The sequence below is a fragment of the Coregonus lavaretus genome, assembly GCF_964263955.1.
Source record: "Coregonus lavaretus genome assembly, chromosome: 16".
NCBI classification, from domain to species: domain Eukaryota; kingdom Metazoa; phylum Chordata; class Actinopteri; order Salmoniformes; family Salmonidae; genus Coregonus; species Coregonus lavaretus.
This window is the reverse complement of record NC_140003.1, coordinates 13,682,977-13,704,058: the sequence shown is the minus strand read 5'-3', so window position 1 is coordinate 13,704,058 and position 21,082 is coordinate 13,682,977. Positions and strand designations below refer to the sequence as shown.

The 21,082-nt window shown below is 41.8% G+C and overlaps 1 protein-coding gene across 5 annotated transcripts in view; it reads left to right on the top strand.

Moving 5' to 3' along the window:
• Positions 1-4,004: 4,004 nt before the first annotated feature.
• The window catches only part of LOC311144081 (RNA-binding motif, single-stranded-interacting protein 1-like), a 36,761-nt gene continuing 19,683 nt past the window's right edge, over positions 4,005-21,082 (top strand). For 2 of the 5 annotated variants that reach the window (XM_084180038.1, XM_084180035.1), the window contains exons 1-3: positions 4,962-5,290; positions 12,586-12,764; positions 20,297-20,355. In XM_084180038.1, coding sequence (XP_084036164.1) covers positions 5,240-5,290; positions 12,586-12,764; positions 20,297-20,355 — 289 coding nt within the window. In that variant the 5' untranslated portion in view covers positions 4,962-5,239. Of the gene's footprint in view, positions 4,073-4,961; positions 5,291-12,585; positions 12,765-20,296; positions 20,356-21,082 lie in introns of those variants that run through there. The other 3 variants (XM_084180036.1, XM_084180037.1, XM_084180039.1) reach the window with 2 other exon arrangements.

Below are 21,082 nucleotides of genomic sequence, written 5' to 3'. Positions count from 1 at the left end.
TTCTCAAGCACTAGAAGTGTTGCTTTAAGTCTGTAGAGCACCAAATCTGAATTTTTATTTCACGTACAGTACTAGTAAAAAGTTTGGACACACCTACTCATTCCAGGGTTTTTCTTTATTTTTTACTATTTTCTACATTGTAGAATAATAGTGAAGACATCAAAACTATGAAATAACACATATGGAATCATGTACAGTGGGGGAAAAAAGTATTTAGTCAGCCACCAATTGTGCAAGTTCTCCCACTTAAAAAGATGAGAGAGGCCTGTAATTTTCATCATAGGTACACGTCAACTATGACAGACAAAATGAAAGAAAAAAATCCAGAAAATCACATTGTAGGATTTTTAATGAATTTATTTGCAAATTATGGTGGAAAATAAGTATTTGGTCAATAACAAAAGTTTCTCAATACTTTGTTATATACCCTTTGTTGGCAATGACACAGGTCAAACGTTTTCTGTAAGTATTCACAAGGTTTTCACACACTGTTGCTGGTATTTTGGCCCATTCCTCCATGCAGATCTCCTCTAGAGCAGTGATGTTTTGGGGCTGTCGCTGGGCAACACAGACTTTCAACTCCCTCCAAAGATTTTCTATGGGGTTGAGATCTGGAGACTGGCTAGGCCACTCCAGGACCTTGAAATGCTTCTTACGAAGCCACTCCTTCGTTGCCCGGGCGGTGTGTTTGGGATCATTGTCATGCTGAAAGACCCAGACACGTTTAATCTTCAATGCCCTTGCTGATGGAAGGAGGTTTTCACTCAAAATCTCACGATACATGGCCCCATTCATTCTTTCCTTTACACGGATCAGTCGTCCTGGTCCCTTTGCAGAAAAACAGCCCCAAAGCATGATGTTTCCACCCCCATGCTTCACAGTAGGTATGGTGTTCTTTGGATGCAACTCAGCATTCTTTGTCCTCCAAACACGACGAGTTGAGTTTTTACCAAAAAGTTCTATTTTGGTTTCATCTGACCATATGACATTCTCCCAATCCTCTTCTGGATCATCCAAATGCACTCTAGCAAACTTCAGACAGGCCTGGACATGTACTGGCTTAAGCAGGGGGACACGTCTGGCACTGCAGGATTTGAGTCCCTGGCGGCGTAGTGTGTTACTGATGGTAGGCTTTGTTACTTTGGTCCCAGCTCTCTGCAGGTCATTCACTAGGTCCCCCCGTGTGGTTCTGGGATTTTTGCTCACCGTTCTTGTGATCATTTTGACCCCACGGGTGAGATCTTGCGTGGAGCCCCAGATCGAGGGAGATTATCAGTGGTCTTGTATGTCTTCCATTTCCTAATAATTGCTCCCACAGTTGATTTCTTCAAACCAAGCTGCTAACCTATTGCAGATTCAGTCTTCCCAGCCTGGTGCAGGTCTACAATTTTGTTTCTGGTGTCCTTTGACAGCTCTTTGGTCTTGGCCATAGTGGAGTTTGGAGTGTGACTGTTTGAGGTTGTGGACAGGTGTCTTTTATACTGATAACAAGTTCAAACAGGTGCCATTAATACAGGTAAGGAGTGGAGGACAGAGGAGCCTCTTAAAGAGAGAGCCAGAAATCTTGCTTGTTTGTAGGTGACCAAATACTTATTTTCCACCATAATTTGCAAATAAATTCATTAAAATTCCTACAATGTGATTTTCTGGATAGAAATTTCTCAATTTGTCTGTCATAGTTGACGTGTACCTATGATGAAAATTACAGGCCTCTCTCATCTTTTTAAGTGGGAGACCTTGCACAATTGGTGGCTTACTAAATTACTTTTTTTCCCCACTGTAGTAACCAAGAAAGTGTTAAACAAATCAAAATATATTTGAGATTTGAGATTCTTCAAAAAGCCTCCCTTTGCCTTGATGACAGCTTTGCACACTCGTGGCATTCTCTCAACCAGCTTCATGAGGTATTCACCTGGAATGCATTTCAATTAACAGGTGTGCCTTCTTAAAAGTTAATTTGTGGAATTTATTTTCTTTTTAATGCGTTGGGCCAATCATTTGTGTTGTGACAAGGTAGGGTTGGTATACAGAAGATAGCCCTATTTGGTAAAAGACCAAGCCCATATTATGGCAAGAACAGCTCAAATAAGCAAAGAGAAATAACAGTCCGTCATAACTTTAAGACATGAAGGTCAGTCAATACGGAACATTTCAAGAACTTTGAAAGTTTCTTCAAGTGCAGTCGCAAAAACCATCAAGCGCAATGATGAAACTGGCTCTCATGAGGAACGCCACAGGAATGGAAGACCCAGAGTTACCTCTGCTGCAGAGGATAAATTCATTAGAGTTACCAGCCTCAGAAATGTCAGCCCAAATAAATGCTTCACAGAGTTCAAGTAACAGCCACATCTCAACATCATCTGTTCAGAGGAGACTACATGAATCAGGCCTTCATGGTCGAATTGCTGCAAAGGAACCACTACTCAAGGACACCAATAATAAGAAGTGATTTGCTTGGGCCAAGAAACACAAGCAATGGACATTAGACCGGTGGAAATCTGTCCTTTGGTCTGTTGAGTCCAAATATGAGCTTTTTGGTTCCAACCGCCATGTCTTTGTGAGATGCAGAGTAGGTGAACGGATGATCTCTGCATGTGTGGTTCCCACCGTGAAGCATGGAGGAGGAGGTGTGAGGGTGTGGGGGTGCTTTGCTGGTGACACTGTCTGTGATTTATTTAGAATTCCAGTCGAGTTGGACCGCAGAGTGAAGGAAAAGCAGCCAACAAGTGCTCAGCATATGTGGGATCTCCTTCAAGACGGTTGGAAAAGCATTGCAGGTGAAGCTGGTAGAGAGAATGCCAAGAGTGTGCAAAGTTGTCATCAAGGCAAAGGGGGGCTACTTTGAAGAATGTGAAATGTAAAATATATTTTGATTTGTTTAACACTTTTTTGGTTACTACATGATTCCAAATGTGTTATTTCATAGTTTGATGTCTTCCCTATTATTCTACAATGTAGAAAATAGTAAAAATAAAGAAAACCCCTTGAATGAGTAGGTGTGTCCAAACTTTTGACTGGTACTGTACATAAAATGTATGTACGAATGACTGTAAGTCATTTAGGATAAAAGCATCTGCTAAATGGAATATATTATTATATTACATTACTGTCAGTATCAATTCCTTTAGAAAATAATAAATGAAGCTTCAGGTCAATAAATGCATTCACAAGAAAAAACAATTACAGTTGGCTATATGTTTTATGTAACAACTTTAAGGCAATAAACATATGTACCTTTGACTCCTATATAAAAGGGACAGTTCCACTGTCTGTCGCTCTCCCCGCCCTGGTCTCCATTTCTCAGTGACCTCCACGGAGTGCTGATTCAGGTCTCTCTGTTCCCTTTAAGGGTGACATAAAATAAATAATATGCCATTTAGCAGACGCTTTTATCCAAAGCGACTTACAGTCATGCGTGCATACATTTTTGTGTATGGGTGGTCCCGGGGATCGAACCCACTACCTTGGCGTTACAAGCGCCGTGCTCTACCAGCTGAGCTACAGAGGACCACAACATATTGGCACCTCATGGTGGCCCAAAGGACCTCCATACATGCTCTATCTATATGACTCTTATCTGCGGTGTCTTTTAGGAAACCATATGTTAAAACGTCTACGTATTTCAAAATTAATATACAGTATCATTTACATTACATTTACATTTTACTTTGACAACCTAAATTAATTCAACAAGGAAAAAAGAGGAAGGAAAGACTCAAATTAGAGCTTTTAGTAGAACATCCGTATTGTTCAGGCTTAAAGTGAGGCCATGCTGAAACCAAAAGGAAACGTTTTATTGTGATTGGCTTTTTGGGCTGATTTGGTTTTAGACCAAAGTTGACATTGCTCTGTTTGCAGTGGTCAAAAGACCAGATGTTGCATAATCTCATTAGCAGTTGGTTCAAAGCCCCTGACACAAAAGGGCGAACAAAACTAATATACTTAGTTAAAGACAGGAAATGCAGCTTGGAGAAAGGATGTAAAGGATAACATACAAGCCAGGTGAAAGAAAGAGCCTGGCGGAACAAGAAAGAGGTCAAAAAGGTGACCACAAAGGCAACAACCACTGAAGGTCAGCATGCATTCACATTCTGACTACACCATCACTGTTGGTTTTCTAATCAGAGACTGAGAATGGCAGGTGAATTGGTTTTGATTTATAGCCTAGTGCAGCCTCTGAGTTTATGTTTTGCTATAATAAAAAGCTGGGTCACCCTACCACTCACAATTGGGATCTCTGCTGAAGAGTGGCTTGAATCCTAACTGTTGCATGCAGTGTCTTTGCACAGTTACTTCCCATCGATACCATCCATAGACCTTGTAACTGTTACTGGATTAGAACTGTTGAAATTATACAATTTTCAATTGGTTATATATCTTTTCAATAAAAAAATTCCATGTGTATTTTCATCTCACTGTTTGCTCTCTTTTGTCTGCTTTCATCAGTCTGATTAATACTTATTTCAACGAGTGTCCTATGGTCATAACCCTCAATTGCCTTTTTCTTTCAGTGTTGTTTATCTTCACAACAATTCAATCATTTGTGTTTAATGGACTAAGTTGTGGCCTGTGTTCATTCAATTTCTTAAATATTCTTCAAATTGTAATATGATACGAGTCCTGGCTCGATCAAAAATATCGTACTGCTCCTTTAACTATCTGATGGCCGCACTATGGAATGTTTGGTATGCATTCCAGACTAGACGAAGTGTAGCGAAACGGGGAAACATTTTAACAATCTATCGTTTATAGACCTATTATTTTATCATACCAGCTATTAACCAGCATGGCCTCTACATATTATATACGCTGTTTTGTAGTAGATTATCTCCGTGGAATTTGCAAAAAAAGTTATTATATAGTGTTGCTTTCATGTTATCCAGTGAAGTCATCGTCCCTATACCGGATAGAGTAATGGTTTTTCCCCACGGTATCAGGGTCGGTTCTGCGGAAGACTCAATGCAAATCAATGAACTCAGTCAAACAAACGGGGTTGGGCAAGTGAAGTTCGGACTGATTCGCGGATACATTGCCATCGCTGTATGGTAGTATATGTCAAATACAGTATACTATATAGGCCTACAGTAGCCTATAGTCTATGCTTTAGTATAGCAAAGAGACGATTTGTTTTACAAACACATCTGTGGTCAAATGTACAACTTCTCCTAAACAGCCATTGGATACAAATACTTCGAAATAAATTTGGTAAAAATCTGTTTTGTGACTTTGGAAACCGACGATGATTTTTGCTAATTCTGCCAACCCATTGAGGACTCCGTATCGTAAGCAGGTAAATTGCCTATTTGATTATACAAGAGGTATGCAATAGTAATCCTCATCACCAAGCTGACTTCATTCAAATTGCAAAACAGGATTTTTTTTGTTGATCAGCCTATGGTGACGAATAGTTTAATCGCAGAGAGAATTGAGGAACAGAACGTTCCGTTTTGATTTGTAAACAGAATTTTACTCGGCATTTTAAAACGTATTTCTACTCATATAGTATTAGTGGGTTACTCTGAAACTCTGTTGTATTCTCGTTGTATTCTTTCAGTAAACTAGTAGGCTATTGCTACTGTTTTTTTTGGTCCTGATGTCATTGTATTTCGCCCTTTGAAGGTTAATTTAATCTAGCTACTCATCAACCTTTATGTGACCTGGATTTTAACCAACAATTAATTTAGTTGATGGTTCATATCATATAGTTTATGTTATCAAATTCAATTTTCACTTTGTGTGCCAAACAAAAACCAATGATTGCAAAGTTAAACAAAGCATGTAACTCTATTCACAAGGACTACTTTTAACAATTTCCACTGATCATTTTACAAAAACACACTTACTTGAAGAACAGTGCAGATGCAAAGTTTAGTAACAGAATGGTTTATGCTGTTTGTGCAATCATTCTCTTACCAAACTTTGCATCTGCACAGTTCTTCAAGTAAATGTGTTTTTGTAAAATGTTCAGTGTAAATTGTTAAAAGTAGTCCTTGTGCACAGTGTTATCTGGTTTGTTTAACTTTGCAATCAGTGAAAAATCTGAGTCTCAGCATCACTCTGTTACTGTGGAATTGCCCTAATGTGTTCCAAAGTAGAACTGGTTCAGTAGCAGTGCCTAGCCAATGTTGATATATGATCTATTTATATGACTGGAAGGATTCTATATAAACCATCCTATATCATATTTTCAAAACCTACAACAATGTAATAATCCACCCAGATAACATTGAGGTCATGAAGAAATGTATTGGAATGACCTTGTTATAATCGAATGATAGCTTGGAAAATATGATGTGCCTCTGTAGCTTGCTGTTTCACATGTAAAATGTATGCATAGTGGAATGTAATGCAGTCATGCATCCAATTTTCCCAACTTAGATATGGATTAACATGATGGTGTTGAAGAGTTCAGGATTATTCATATTCAGTATAATTCAAGTCCGCTCTCATAACAAGAGGCCAGTTTTAGTTCAGGGCTGGGATAGTGCTGTGAGGGCGCGGTCTGTGTTACTGGAAGCCCAGTGTATTTCCAGCTCGGATATGACTGCTGTGCTGGTCTGGAGCATGCTGATAAGATGCTGGGTTCTCCCCATCACACTCCATTAGACTCTGGAGCTCAATAGGCAGGCAGATGTATGAAAACAAACAGGCTTTCAATCCTGTAGAAAAGGGAGTTTCTATCCTTTAGGATGTGGGTTTAGCCAGGACTGAAAACCGAGGGAACTGCTGGTATTCTCCTCAAAGATTGTCTTTGTTCACATATAGCTTTAGCTGATGGCACACTTCCTAGTTGAGAGCCTGATGATGAGATCAAATGATTATGTCATGAGCTAAATGTTCTCTTTCTCTTCGTTATTACATGGAACAGACTGAAAGTTATGTATAGAAAGTTAAAACAAGCCATTGAATACATTGGATTGCTATGAATTACTACATGATAATTATGTGCTTGTTGTTAAAATGTTCATAAAGCACAAATATCCAACAACACCATCTTTGACATTATGAGAACAATCAACATGGCTCTCGACCTATACTCAATGCTCTCAATGCTATAGCTTTCCTGCACCATGTGCACTTTATACCAGATGCATCTGTTAAGGTGACGGTGATTGAAGGACCTTCACAGTTGACAGAAAACACATGAAATAATTGACTGTTTTGTAAAGCGACCTATCAGGACATGATACTCTTTGACAGATAGCCTGGAGATTACATGTGATCCTTCTTCTTGCATGTTACCTGAATACATGGTATTTGGGACATGTTTTAAAAAATCCATGCAATGATTCTCAATCAGGTTCTACTGTCAGTGTCACCTAGGAGGACACGTCAGCTTTGACCTTTTATCTCCTTTTTCTCATGTCTTTTAGGCTAGGACTGTGTATTGAGTTATAAGGCCAACTCAATAGGAGAATGTTCAATGCCACCTTCGTATCCAGACTTTCAATGTAATCTTTATTTAATTGAATGGATAGTAACATTGTTGTCCACAGAATGAGACATGATGCTGAATGATGACTCATACAACAATAAGTATTAGAATTTGTGATATCCGACCACGGGTAGTGAACTGGATAGTGAACTGGATAGTGAAATGCTGCGAAAGCTGGTTTGAAACGGAAATTCCTATTCCCTATAGATCCCACCATGAGATTTATGCCCGAAACGCAAACATCCAGGGAGTGCAAGATAAACATGGAATAGTGGGGTGTTGGGTTTCATCAAGACAAAGCTACATTTCCATCTTATACTTTTTCAGCTGTATTTCATGGAATGGACTTCTCTGTTCAAAAAGTACAGTGACAAAGACCAGGGTTATTTTTGGCAGATTGGAATAAGAAAGTTGCATTAATGTCAGTTGCATTCTTTGTCTAGAGGTTAATAATAGCCCGTATGTCAGATATGATGCTAGATAGATAAATTGTATCTTGCCTCGTATCTCAAAACCTCTAGCCGATACGTTATGACCTCAAGCATGCACGGCATGGTGATTAATGTCTTAACCTGTCCTCCCACCATATACAGTGGGGAGAACAAGTATTTGATACACTGCCGATTTTGCAGGTTTTCCTACTTACAAAGCATGTAGAGGTTTGTAATTTTTATCATAGGTACACTTCAACTGTGAGAGACGGAATCTAAAACAAAAATCCAGAAAATCACATTGTATGATTTTTAAGTAATTAATTAGCATTTTATTGCATGACATAAGTATTTGATCACCTACCAACCAGTAAGAATTCCGGCCCTCACAGACCTGTTAGTTTTTCTTTAAGAAGCCCTCCTGTTCTCCACTCATTACCTGAATTAACTGCACCTTTTTGAACTCGTTACCTGTACAAAAGACACCTGTCCACACACTCAATCAAACAGACTCCAACCTCTCCACAATGGCCAAGACCAGAGAGCTGTGTAAGGACATCAGGGATAGAATTGTAGACCTGCACAAGGCTGGGATGGACTACAGGACAATAGGCATGCAGCTTGGTGAGAAGGCAACAACTGTTGGCGCAATTATTAGAAAATGGAAGAAGTTCAATATGACGGTCAATCACCCTCGGTCTGGGGCTCCATGCAAGATCTCACCTCGTGGGGCATCAATGATCATGAGGAAGGTGAGGGATCAGCCCAGAACTACACGGCAGGACCTGGTCAATGACCTGAAGAGAGCTGGGACCACAGTCTCAAAGAAAACCATTAGAAACACACTACACCGTCATGGATTAAAATCCTGCAGCGCACGCAAGGTCCCCCTGCTCAAGCCAGCGCATGTCCAGGCCCGTCTGAAGTTTGCCAATGACCATCTGGATGATCCAGAGGAGGAATAGGAGAAGGTCATGTGGTCTGATGATACAAAAATATAGCTTTTTGGTCTAAACTCCACTCGCCGTGTTTGGAGGAAGAAGAAGGATGAGTACAACCCCAAGAACACCATCCCAACCGTGAAGCGTGGAGGTGGAAACATCATTCTTGGGGATGCTTTTCTGCAAAGGGGACAGGACGACTGCACCGTATTGAGGGGAGGATAGATGGGGCCATGTATCGCGAGATCTTGGCCAACAACCTCCTTCCCTCAGTAAGAGCATTGAAGATGGGTCGTGGCTGGGTCTTCCAGCATGACAACGACCCGAAACACACAGCCAGGGCAACTAAGGAGTGGCTCCGTAAGAAGCATCTCAAGGTCCTGGAGTGGCCTAGCCAGTCTCCAGATCTGAACCCAATAGAAAATCTTTGGAGGGAGCTGAAAGTCCGTATTGCCCAGCGACAGCCCCGAAACCTGAAGGATCTGGAGAAGGTCTGTATGGAGGAGTGGGCCAAAATCCCTGCTGCAGTGTGTGCAAACCTGGTCAAGACCTACAGGAAACGTATGATCTCTGTAATTGCAAACAAAGGTTTCTATACCAAATATTAAGTTCTGCTTTTCTGATGTATCAAATACTTATGTTATGCAATAAAATGCAAATTAATTACTTAAAAATCATACAATGTGATTTTCTGGATTTTTGTTTTAGATTCCGTCTCTCACAGTTGAAGTGTACCTATGATAAAAATTACAGACCTCTACATGTTTTGTAAGTAGGAAAACCTGCAAAATCGTCAGTGTATCAAATACTTGTTCTCCCCACTGTAAAGGGAAAATACAGGGGATCCTCCAAATGCCAACAGTCCCGTCAGAGTTAATTGAGGACAGCCCTCTGAGATAATTGTAGAGACATAGCAGCACTCTTTGTGAAAAGGTAGGCATTTCATTTGAGGAGTTTCACACCATACAGAACAATTCCCAGGCAATGAGCTGTTTGTGTCAGAATGGGAAACAATGAAGGAAATTAAATCCTCATCATTGTCGTCTTGAAAACAGCAGGTCAAGTTGGTTTCCATGGTGAAGGTATGTGAACCGGAAAGGAAGAAGATACTTTGCTTGGGACGAGTCCATCTTGAGGATTGAACAATTCTGTCACCACTTACTTCATGCTTGGGATTCCATCAGCTTTCTCTCTTGTGATTCCTCAGAGGGGGAAGGGTGATAATCAGTGTCAGACACAGAACAGACACACAGAACAGTTTTAGAAGAGGGCAAGCTTTTCAGATCAGAACATACAGTACCAGTCAAAACTTTGGACACACCTACTCATTCCAGGGTTTTTCTTAATTTTTTACAATTTTCTACATTGTAGAATAATAGTCAAATAAAATAAAATAAAATTGTATTTGTCACATGCGCCGAATACAACAGTTGTAGACCTTACAGTGAAATGCTTACTTACAATCCCTTAACCAACAATGCAGTTTTAAGAAAGAATACCCCAAAAAATGTGCAATGCAAATAGTCTGGGTAGCCATTTGATTAGATGTTCGGGAGTCTTATGGCTTGGAGGTAGAAGCTGTTAAGAAGCCTCTTGGACCTAGACTTGGTGCTCCGGTACAGCGTGCCGTGCGGTAGCATCAAAACTATGAAATAACACATATGGAATCATGTAGTAACCAAAAAGGTGTTAAACAAATAAAAATATATTTGAGATTTGAGATTCTTCAAATAGCCACCCTTTGCCTTGATGACAGCTTTGCACACTCGTGGCATTCTCTCAACCAGCTTCACCTGGAATGCTTTTCCAACAGTCTTGAAGGAGTTCCCACATATGCTGAGCACTTGTTGGCTGCTTTTCCTTCACTCTGCGGTCCAACTCATCTGATGCAGCACTCCATCACTCTCCTTCTTGGTAAAATAGCCCTTACACAGCCTGGAGCTGTGTTGGGTCATTGTCCTGTTGAAAAACAAATGATAGTAGAAGATAGTAGAAGAATCTCAAATATAAAATATATTTTGATTTGTTTAACACTTTTTTGATTACTACATGATTCCATATGTGTTATTTCATAGTTTTGATGTCTTCACTATTATTCTACAATGTGAAAATCAAGAAAACCCCTTGAATGAGTAGGTGTGTCCAAACTTTTGACCGGTAGTGTATGTGTCCCTACAAAGAGGAAGCATGCTACAGATGTAGGATCTTAATTTCATCATCCTGTTGCAGGAGAATGTTCCTGCAATTACATATTACATTTTAGTCATTTAGCAGACGCTCTTATCCAGAGCGACTTACAGTTAGTGAGTGCATACATTATTTTATTTTTTCATACTGGCCCCCCGTGTGAATCGAACCCACAACCCTGGCGTTGCAAACGCCATGTTCTACCAACTGAACTACATCCCTCATGCAACGTGTAGTGTATTTAATGTTTAAAAAGGCTTCTGAAGTTTGTAATTTCCACTTTGAAATATCAGACTTGGTTTTAACTTACAAAATATGTATCAACCCCAACAAAAATGTCTGTAATTATAATCCACATAACAATTCACATTTCCTGTTGCTGCAGGATTATTTTCATGCTGTAGCAAACTGTCTCAAATTATGATCTTACATCTGTATAATAGCCTATTGCTCAATCACACAAGGGATGTTTTCTGAGATGTGGACATCAAGCCATTCTTGACACAGCCCATCTGATTTATAGATGTTGATTGAATGAGACCAAGCATCTTGGAAATATATCTGAAATTCAATGCTGGAAGAACTGGTCGACACATTGTTCGTGCACATCACAGAACTTCTCATCTCTTTCCATTTGATTCGAGAGGGTACGTTGTTAGCATTCGGCAAGTTACAGAAAATGGGCGTCATATCATTGTTTCAATCACGCTGATCCTCAGAGTTCAGAAATAGCAGTACTGGTCTTGAGGTTGAGTTACATTCTGCACCATACCTTAAGTCTGCATGTTAGTGTAGTGGGGCAGTGGAATGGCAAGAAAGCCATGCTGGGGGTGTAGTTGTTGACATGTCTGGTTGGGAGTCAGTCAGTCACAAGGGGGGGGGTGGCATCGGAAGTGCTCACTCTTTCACGCACAACCTTCCAGTGTCACACTAGTGTCAGAGCAGATCTGCAGGCCTCTCTGGACCCAGTTTGTGCTGACTTCTGCCGATATGTATCACTGCTCTATGAAATATTAATCCTCACACTGGGCACCCACTCAATATTCTCAAATGATGGAGTATTGGGACAGTTCATTTTTTAGTATGCACCTATATGGAAGATTTAGCTAGGCCACACAACGATATGCTTGTAGTGAAGACAGATGGTTTTCTGGTCCAGCTCACTAAAATACTGATATTGGTTACAGTGGGAGTGAGTTCAATAATCTCTCTGAGTAACTCATGGAGGAGACAAGATTCATAGACAAAGCTGAGGGTTGGAATAAAATCCATGCACGCTTTGTTAACTCACTAATGAAATGCAGACTTTTATTGTTTCATGATTACTCTCTGGCTGGCAATCACTAGCTCTGACATCAATACAAGACATCAATACAAATGTAACAGATATATTTCTTTAAGCAATTAAATGGCCCTGAATCCATGTGGCAAGGCAATGTAGTCTGTTTCATTCAGAGAAATCTATTTCTCTGTGTCTGTCTCTCTCTCTTTCTCCCTCTTGTTTTGCAGCAGGGAACAATAGTATTGCACTTTGCACAGACATGTTGTTTTGTCTTGGACTGACACCATTCTGTGTGTTTCCCTTTGGCAGTCACCTGTTGCCTCCTCTTCCCAGCCCATGGCTCCGCCCAGCCCCAGTACCAACAGCAGCACCAACAACAGCAGTAGCTCCAGCACTGCAGGTTGGGAGCAGCTCAGTAAAACCAACCTGTACATCCGAGGCCTTGCCCCAGCCACCACCGACCATGATCTGGTCAAGCTCTGCCAGCCGTGAGTACACTTCCTTCATCTTATGATTACAACTATTAATAATAAAAATAATAATATGCCATTTAGCAGACGCTTTTATCCAAAGCGACTTACAGTCATGCGTGCATACATTTTTTTTGTGTATGGGTGGTCCCGGGGATCGAACCCACTACCTTGGCGTTACAAGCGCCGTGCTCTACCAGCTGAGCTACAGAGGACCTATTGACTGGCTATTGACTTGTTGGCTGTGGTCACCACCACAATTACTGTGGTAGAGTGTCGAGATTCAAAGCAACAGTTACTTATTTGACTTGAGTTGGTAATAATAACAGCCTGTTCAATGTAATTCCGAAGTCATAATAATATGTCATTATTTGTCAGACCTCTGCAAGCATAGTTTCTTTATTTTTTTTTTATTTTTTTTATTTCACCTTTATTTAACCAGGTAAGCCAGTTGAGAACAAGTTCTCATTTACAACTGCGACCTGGCCAAGATAAAGCAAAGCAGTGCGATTAAAAACAACAACACAGAGTTACATATGAGGTAAAACAAAGCATAAAGTCAAAAATACAACAGAAAATATATATACAGTGTGTGCAAATGTAGCAAGTTATGGAGGTAAGGCAATAAATAGGCTATAGTGCAAAATAATTACAATTAGTATTAACACTGGAATGATAGATGTGCAAGAGATGATGTGCAAATAGAGATACTGGGGTGCAAATGAGCAAAATAAATAACAATATAGGGATGAGGTAGTTGGGCGGGCTAATTTCAGATGGGCTGTGTACAGGTGCAGTGATCGGTAAGGTGCTCTGACAACTGATGCTTAAAGTTAGTGAGGGAGATAAGTGTCTCCAGCTTCAGAGATTTTTTGCAATTTGTTCCAGTCATTGGCAGCAGAGAACTGGAAGGAATGGCGGCCAAAGCAGGTGTTGGCTTTGGGGATGACCAGTGAGATATACCTGCTGGAGCGCATACTACGGGTGGGTGTTGCTATGGTGACCAATGAGCTAAGATAAGGCGGGGATTTGCCTAGCAGTGATTTATAGATGGCCTGGAGCCAGTGGGTTTGGCGACGAATATGTAGTGAGGACCAGCCAACAAGAGCGTACAGGTCACAGTGGTGGGTAGTATATGGGGCTTTGGAGACAAAACGGATGGCACTGTGATAGACTACATCCAATTTGCTGAGTAGAGTGTTGGAGGCTATTTTGTAAATGACATCACCGAAGTCAAGGATCGGTAGGATAGTCAGTTTTACGAGGGCATGTTTGGCAGCATGAGTGAAGGAGGCTTTGTTGCGAAATAGGAAACCGATTGAATCTAATTCATACACAGAAACGAATGTTTTGTACACTCAGTGTATATTCAGTGAGAATCTAAATCTAAATGCGTCCACATTATGTTTGGTGTTGCATGGTCTCCCTGTGACGTCACAATGCTATATGAAGAACAAGACCTCAGTTACCAGTGGACCATCTCCCTGTGCATTTAATAGATACTAATAAGGTTAGATGACTCACTGTAGCTCAGTTGGTAGAGCATGGCGCTTGCAACGGCAGGATAGTGGGTTAGATTCCTGGGACCACCAGTACGTAAAATGTATACACGCATGACTGTAAGTCGCTTTGGATAAAAGTGTCTGCTAAATGGCATATAGTATTATTATATATTACTGCCATGTTTTAAGTAGAACCTAGTTGGGACAGGTCAGATCACTGGACCAGAGAGAGAGAGAGGGAGAGAGATAGCGGTGAGTGAAGGGGAGGGGATGGAGATATTTGAGAAGATGATGGCCAACACTGCAGGGGGAGAGCTGACGGGCATTACATCTGAATTTAAAATGAAAGATGATATTGGAAGACTACAAGGGCAAACCCAGAGAGCCTTAGCAGCTGACAGTATCTGAAGCGAGACAGTGGGGAGTTCATGTATGCAGAGGATAAAGAAGCCATCCCAGCCCGCTCTCATCCAGAGCCCCATTGTGTTATTGTATACCTCACATCTATGGAAAAGACCACCGAGGTGACTTTGAAATCTCATTTTCATCTCCCGGACCCCCCCCCCCCCCCCCCCCACATCTACAATGTGATGTTGACTTTGCGGCACATTCAACCCCTCGATCTCCCTATCGGCTGGCATAGATCCTCTATCCCGTGTTTAGAAAGAGAGATACAGACCGATAGCTGCTGTTTAGCAACCTACACCACACACAGGATTATCTGGAACACACACGTCTATGTTTACTTTTCATAAAAAAACTACTTAAAGGGGAAAGAAGAGGGGTATTTATTCATTGAAGAAAGCAAACAGGTATTGAATGTTTGAGTCCTGCACGGGACAGTTTTTTGGAGCCACACCCGCCCTGCGCCGGCCACATTAATTCCAAGACCCACCCGATACCCAACATCAGGACAGATTTTTCTCTGCAACCGACCCACCCGCATAGGATTCTTCAGAGAGCCGATGTTTCAGCACCACACCACAAGCTCCTGGGTTTCAAAAAATTATATTATCTTGATTTAAAACGTTTCCGACCCGCAATATAATTGTTCTGAACCACGAGCCGACCCGGGGGTTGAAAGAATGTTTTAATTCCACCCACCAGCTGATTTTTTTTTTGTGGGTCACCCACGGGGAACCATGGGTATCCGACCCGATGCAGGACTCTATTGTATGTTCAGTAGGCAGTAAGGGATTCATATCCGGACCATCTCTTGCACTGTTGATGGTTTGTCAAAGCGCAGCTGCTGGCTGTTGCCATTTAAGATTTGGGATTAGAGCTCAGTTTAGAGATTCAGGGTCAACGGTTCTTGCTCTTTTACCCTGTGTTGTAACTAGCTTAATCCTTCCCCCGACTGAAATGTTCTTAGCATATAAACTCACCCTAATCAATGTTATATCAATGCTGCTTTTCAGTATCTAGTAGCCTAAATACTGGGAGTGCATATTAACGTTGAGATCGCAGAGGCCAGTCTGATTGGTATGACCATGAATGGACATGAACAGAAGTTGGCTATAGCACCAACAGACTGGACCACCAGGCTACTCAGTCAGTAGGTCATGGGTAATGCACGTTAGCTAGTTGTTAGACTGTGTTTTTCCGACTGACCCCATCTTCTTTCTGTCATCGTTTTGTGTGTCTGACCTGAGCTGATCCACCACCCGATCCCAAAATATCCCAAAATAAAATCCCAATGAAACCTCTGCTTAAAACTTTGAGCCAATTATTGAGGGTTCAAAAAGCACAGGGTACAATCAGTTCTTGTTTATAGCAAAGTGATTCACAGACTTTTTTTTCTCCATATGCTACTCAGGAAAACTTCACAGCCCTCAGTCAAGACGAGGATGTTCCCTCAGGCCATAACTCAATCCTGCTATTTTCAGAGCAGACAGAACAGTATCCCTCAGTGCTGTCCCCAGGAATCAATAAGCATGCAGTGAATAGTAACCAGAGCCCTTTTAGCCACTGTAATGGGATAAAGGCAGGTGGAATGGGAGTTCATTGTTCTCCTAGCTGCTGCTGCCTCTTTCTCAGAGAATACATTCTACCTGATTCAAGTAGCTCTCTCTCGTCTGTCTGACAGCACCAAGCAGCTCCATCACACTGTAATAGATGGTTAGTGAAAGCTAATGGAAAAGGGGGGAGTCTAATGGCAAAGGTTGCCTTAAGAAGCGTATTTTCTTGGAAGATGTGTTTTAGCACACACACACACAAAGACAGCTTTGGTCGTGGTCTAAAGCCTTCCGCAAACGAGTGTGCTCGCATACTCCCTTAAAGACCTTCGCTTGAAAAACAAAAAAAAGCAGCAATATTACTGTTTGTCCAGCTTGAGACGCCATAGCCAGTATACACTTCCTCGAAATAGTCAGAATGAATCTAAGATAACTCAAGAAATCTGTCATTAAGGACATCTTAGTCGTGCAATTTAACATCTATCTAAGATGTTTGGTGCAGTATTTCTCAAGTGACAAAATGTGCATAATAACTAATCTTCTCTCTTTGAATGACTACAAACACTTAATTGAAGAATACCATCGCTACTGTTGACCAATCACCGACGAAGGGACGTAGACTTCGGCTACCGACTTCGGCTTGCCTCGATAAAAAAAGTATTCTGCACGAACAGCTGAAAAAAATCCAACAAAAACATCACAGACCCCTTGACATTTTCCACATTTTGTTATGTTACAGCCTTATTCTAAAATGGAGTAAATTATTTTTTCCCCCTCATCAACCTACACACAATACCCCATAATGACAAAGCAAAAACAGGTTTTTAGACATTTTTGCTCATTTATTAAAAATTAAAAACTGAAATATAACATTTACATAAGTATTCAGACTTTTAACTCAGTACTTTGTTGAAGCACCTTTGGCAGCGATTACAGCCTCAAGTCTTTTTGGTTATGACGCTACAAGCTTGGCACACCTGTATTTGGGGAGTTTCTCCCATTCTTCTCTGCAGATCCTCTCAAGCTCTGTCAGGTTGGATGGGGAGTGTCGCTGCACAGCTATTTTCAGGTCTCTCCAGAGATGTTCGATCAGGTTCAAGTCCGGGCTCTGGCTGGGCCACTCAAGGACATTCAGACTTGTCCCGAAGCTACTCCTGCGTTGTCTTGGCTGTGTGCGTAGAGTCATTGAAACCCTACCTCTTTAAGGAATACCTGGAATAGTATATAGTAATCCTTCTACACCCCCCCTCCCCCACCCCACCATAAAAAAAGAAGAAAAAAGGGGTTGTCCCACTTGCTATCATAAGTTGAATGCACCAATTCTTAAGTCACTCTGGATAAGAGCGTCTGCTAAATGATGTAAATGTAAATGTAATTGTCCTGTTGGAAGGTGAACCTTCGCCCCAGTCTGAGGTCCTGAGCGCTCTGGAGCAGGTTTTCATCAAGGATCTCTCTGTACTTTGCTCTGTTCATCTTTCCCTCGATCCTGACTAGTCTCCCAGTCCCTGCCGCTGAAAAACATCCCCACAGCATGATGCTGCCACCACCATGCTTCACCGTAGGGATGGTGCCAGGTTTCCTCCAGACATGATGCTTGGCATTCAGGCCAAATAGTTCAATCTTGGTTTCATCAGTGAATCTTGTTTCTCATGGTCTGAGAGTCCTTTAGGTGCCTTTTGGCAAACTCCAAGCGGGCTGTCATGTGCCTTTTACTGAGGAGTGGCTTCCGTCTGGCCACTCTACCATAAAGACCTGATTGGTGGAGTGCTGCAGAGATGGTTGTCCTTCTCGAAGGTTCTCCCATCTCCACAGAGGAGCTCTGGAGCTCTGTCAGAGTGACCACCTTCTCCCCGATTGCTCAGTTTGGCCGGGCGGCCATCTCTAGGAACAGTCTTTGTGGATCCAAACTTCTTCCATTTAAGAATGATGGAGGCCAATGTGTTCTTTGGGACCTTCGATGCTGCAGACATTTTTTGGTACCCATCCCCAGATCAGTGCCTCGACACAATCCTGTCTCTGAGCTTTATGGACAATTCTTTCGACCTCATGGCTTGGTTTTTGCTCTGACATGCACTGTTAACTGTGGGACCTTATATAGACAGGTGTGTGTGCCTTTCCAAATCATGTCCATTCGATTGAATTCACCACAGGTGGACTCCAATCATGTTGTAGAAATATCTCAAGGATGATCAATGGAAACAGGATGCACCTGAGCTCAATTTCGAGTGTCATAGCAAAGGGTCTGAATACCTATGTAAATAAGGTATTTATTTTTCTTTCTTTTTTATACATTTGCAAACATTTCAAAACGTGTTTTTGCTTTGTCATTATGGAGTATTGTGTGTAGATTGATGAGGATTTCTTTTTATTTGATCCATTTTAGAATAAGGCTATAATGTAACAAAATGTGGAAAAAGGGAAAGGGTCTGAAAACTTTCCGAATGCACTGTATATGCACAAACTGTTTCAGATGGGAAGCATGCAGACACCTTTACCCTGAACTACTGTACTGATGTCATATACTTTCGATGCTAATCTACTGATTTTATGCAGAGAGTTAAACTGTGTCCTCTCATTCACCCAACAGTGGCCCAGATTAGGAAGCGGGTGTCGTAATCCCGTGCCTTTTTTAACCTCTTGCGTTCAAGTTTTTGATGTGGTGATTCCTGTAATTGATTTATTTGGAGTCAATTGGTGGAAACCCCTTAATCCTCGAGGCTCTTTACCCAGTGGAGCACAGGGTAAGGTCGCGCCGGCCCATGGAGTCTAGCACAGCACACAGAGACATGTGCTACTGCTCGCAAAGTCAGGCTCTGTAATTGGATTTCAAAAATCATGGAGACTTATTTGGTTACATTAAGCCACTGCTGATCAGCGATCGTTAATGGCAAAGGCACTATAGGTGACCTTTTCCTCTGTGACAATCATAACACCATGCCACACAACCAGATCTGTCACAATCGGTTTTATCTATGACTCACGGTCGGGACATAGGCGTCATTTTCATAAAGCCACCACCTGTCCGCCTCCCAGCTCAGGTCAAAGTTCACACTTCCTCCTCCATCTAGAGAGCCAATCCCCTCATCAATCATTTGTCTGCCGCGCTGATTACTACAAGGGAGGCTCATTTACTACTACGGCCTGACGTCTGTGCGCTGTTATTGGTTGCATTCATCATTGTACAGAGAGAAAGTCGCAATATATGTCTTTGTTGTGTTCTTTGCACTGATTTGCTATTCATTCTGAATAGAGTGAGCTAGCTTAGCGTTGAAAGGAAATGCAGTGCAGCCAGTGTTTAGGGGTCACCGCTGAGTTCATTTGTCAGAGCTGGCAGCAGCAGCAGCAAGACAGTGCACCAAATAACTGTTAAAGCACAGGATGTGGCTATGGAATGCTACTCCGTCCCCATGTTCCTGCATTGTCAAGAAGTCGTAAAAAAAGCTGTGTGTTATGCATATTTCATTCAAGTTTATTCCTAAATGATTTTCGGTACGTTTTCTGAAGAAGCTTCTCAGTATTTTTCACGAGTCTGACATCCTTTTGTCTATGGAGGATAGGTAATCCTCCATGATTCTGTGGTTAGTCTCCCGAGTGGCGCAGTGGTCTAAGGCACTGCAGCACAGTGCTAGCTGTGCCACTAGAGATCCTGGTTCGAATCCAGGCTCTGTCGTAGCCGGCCGCGACCGGGAGACCCATGGGGCGGCGCGCAATTGGCCCAGCGTCGTCCAGGGTAGGGGAGGGAATGGCCGGCAGGGATGTAGCTCAGTTGATAGAGCATGGTGTTTGCAACGCCAGGGTTGTGGGTTCGTTTCCCACAGGGGGTATGAAAAAAATAATAATGTAAGTCGCTCTGGATAAGAGCGTCTGCTAAATGACTAAAATGTAAAATGTAAAAATGTTTGGTAAAAATCTTTGCTCTAGCACCGCAGAGATTCTCAAATCCACATGGAAACAAATTGCTTCCTGTTTCTCATGCTTTTTTTGTTGATTATTGTGTAAGCCAGGCCTCACTCTTTTTGTATTTTATAACAGGCTGCCTCTGTCTGGGACATAACGCAGCACAACTAAGAATACCTCTCTCTTCCTCTCGTAGGTATGGCAAAATTGTATCAACAAAGGCAATCCTGGATAAGACGACAAACAAATGTAAAGGTGTGTATGGCTTCCTCTGTTTTTACAAAGACTTTCAGTAAGTCGTGACGTGGTTGAGAAATTCTGGTAACAGATATTTTTTTTTTTTTTTTTATTTAGTATTTTTGCACACAACTCAAGAAGTCATGCTCATAACAACCCCTAGGCTTAAAGCAATAAAAACTCATCACATGCATCTTCCTTGAGAGGATAATGTATGTATCACAATGACTCATTGTAAAGCAGGAGATCAGTGTCAAGGCTTTGGAGTTTTGACTTGGACTTCCAGTTTGTGATATGATGACACATAGGATTTTTGCCATAATCCTCCTAATGCTATTATACTAAAGACAAAGGCCATGCTAAGGAAAGAATGAAGATTATTGCTTAAGGCCTTCTTCACTCACGCAGTGGGTTTGGCAGCCCAGTACTGTCAAAGTGTACTGGCTCTGCCTTGTTGAAGTCATTCAGTCATCCAACAGCTATGTGGCTCAGAGGGGCTGGCCTAGTCAGGAAACAGACAGACAGGCTGGCAAAAGGCTGCCACTACTTCATGTTATTTTAGTCCCTTTACTGATGTCTGTCACCATGCGGCGCGCTATGGGCGGATCACGAGAGGAAGTGACAGCTCGTGCCTCTCCCTCTGGAGCGTGACAAACAGTCTTGGCTCTGGCTGCAGCCCTGGGCCCAACACCCTGTTCTGACTAGTGAGAAGCACAATGACACTGAAGCCCAGCCCAGCCAGCAC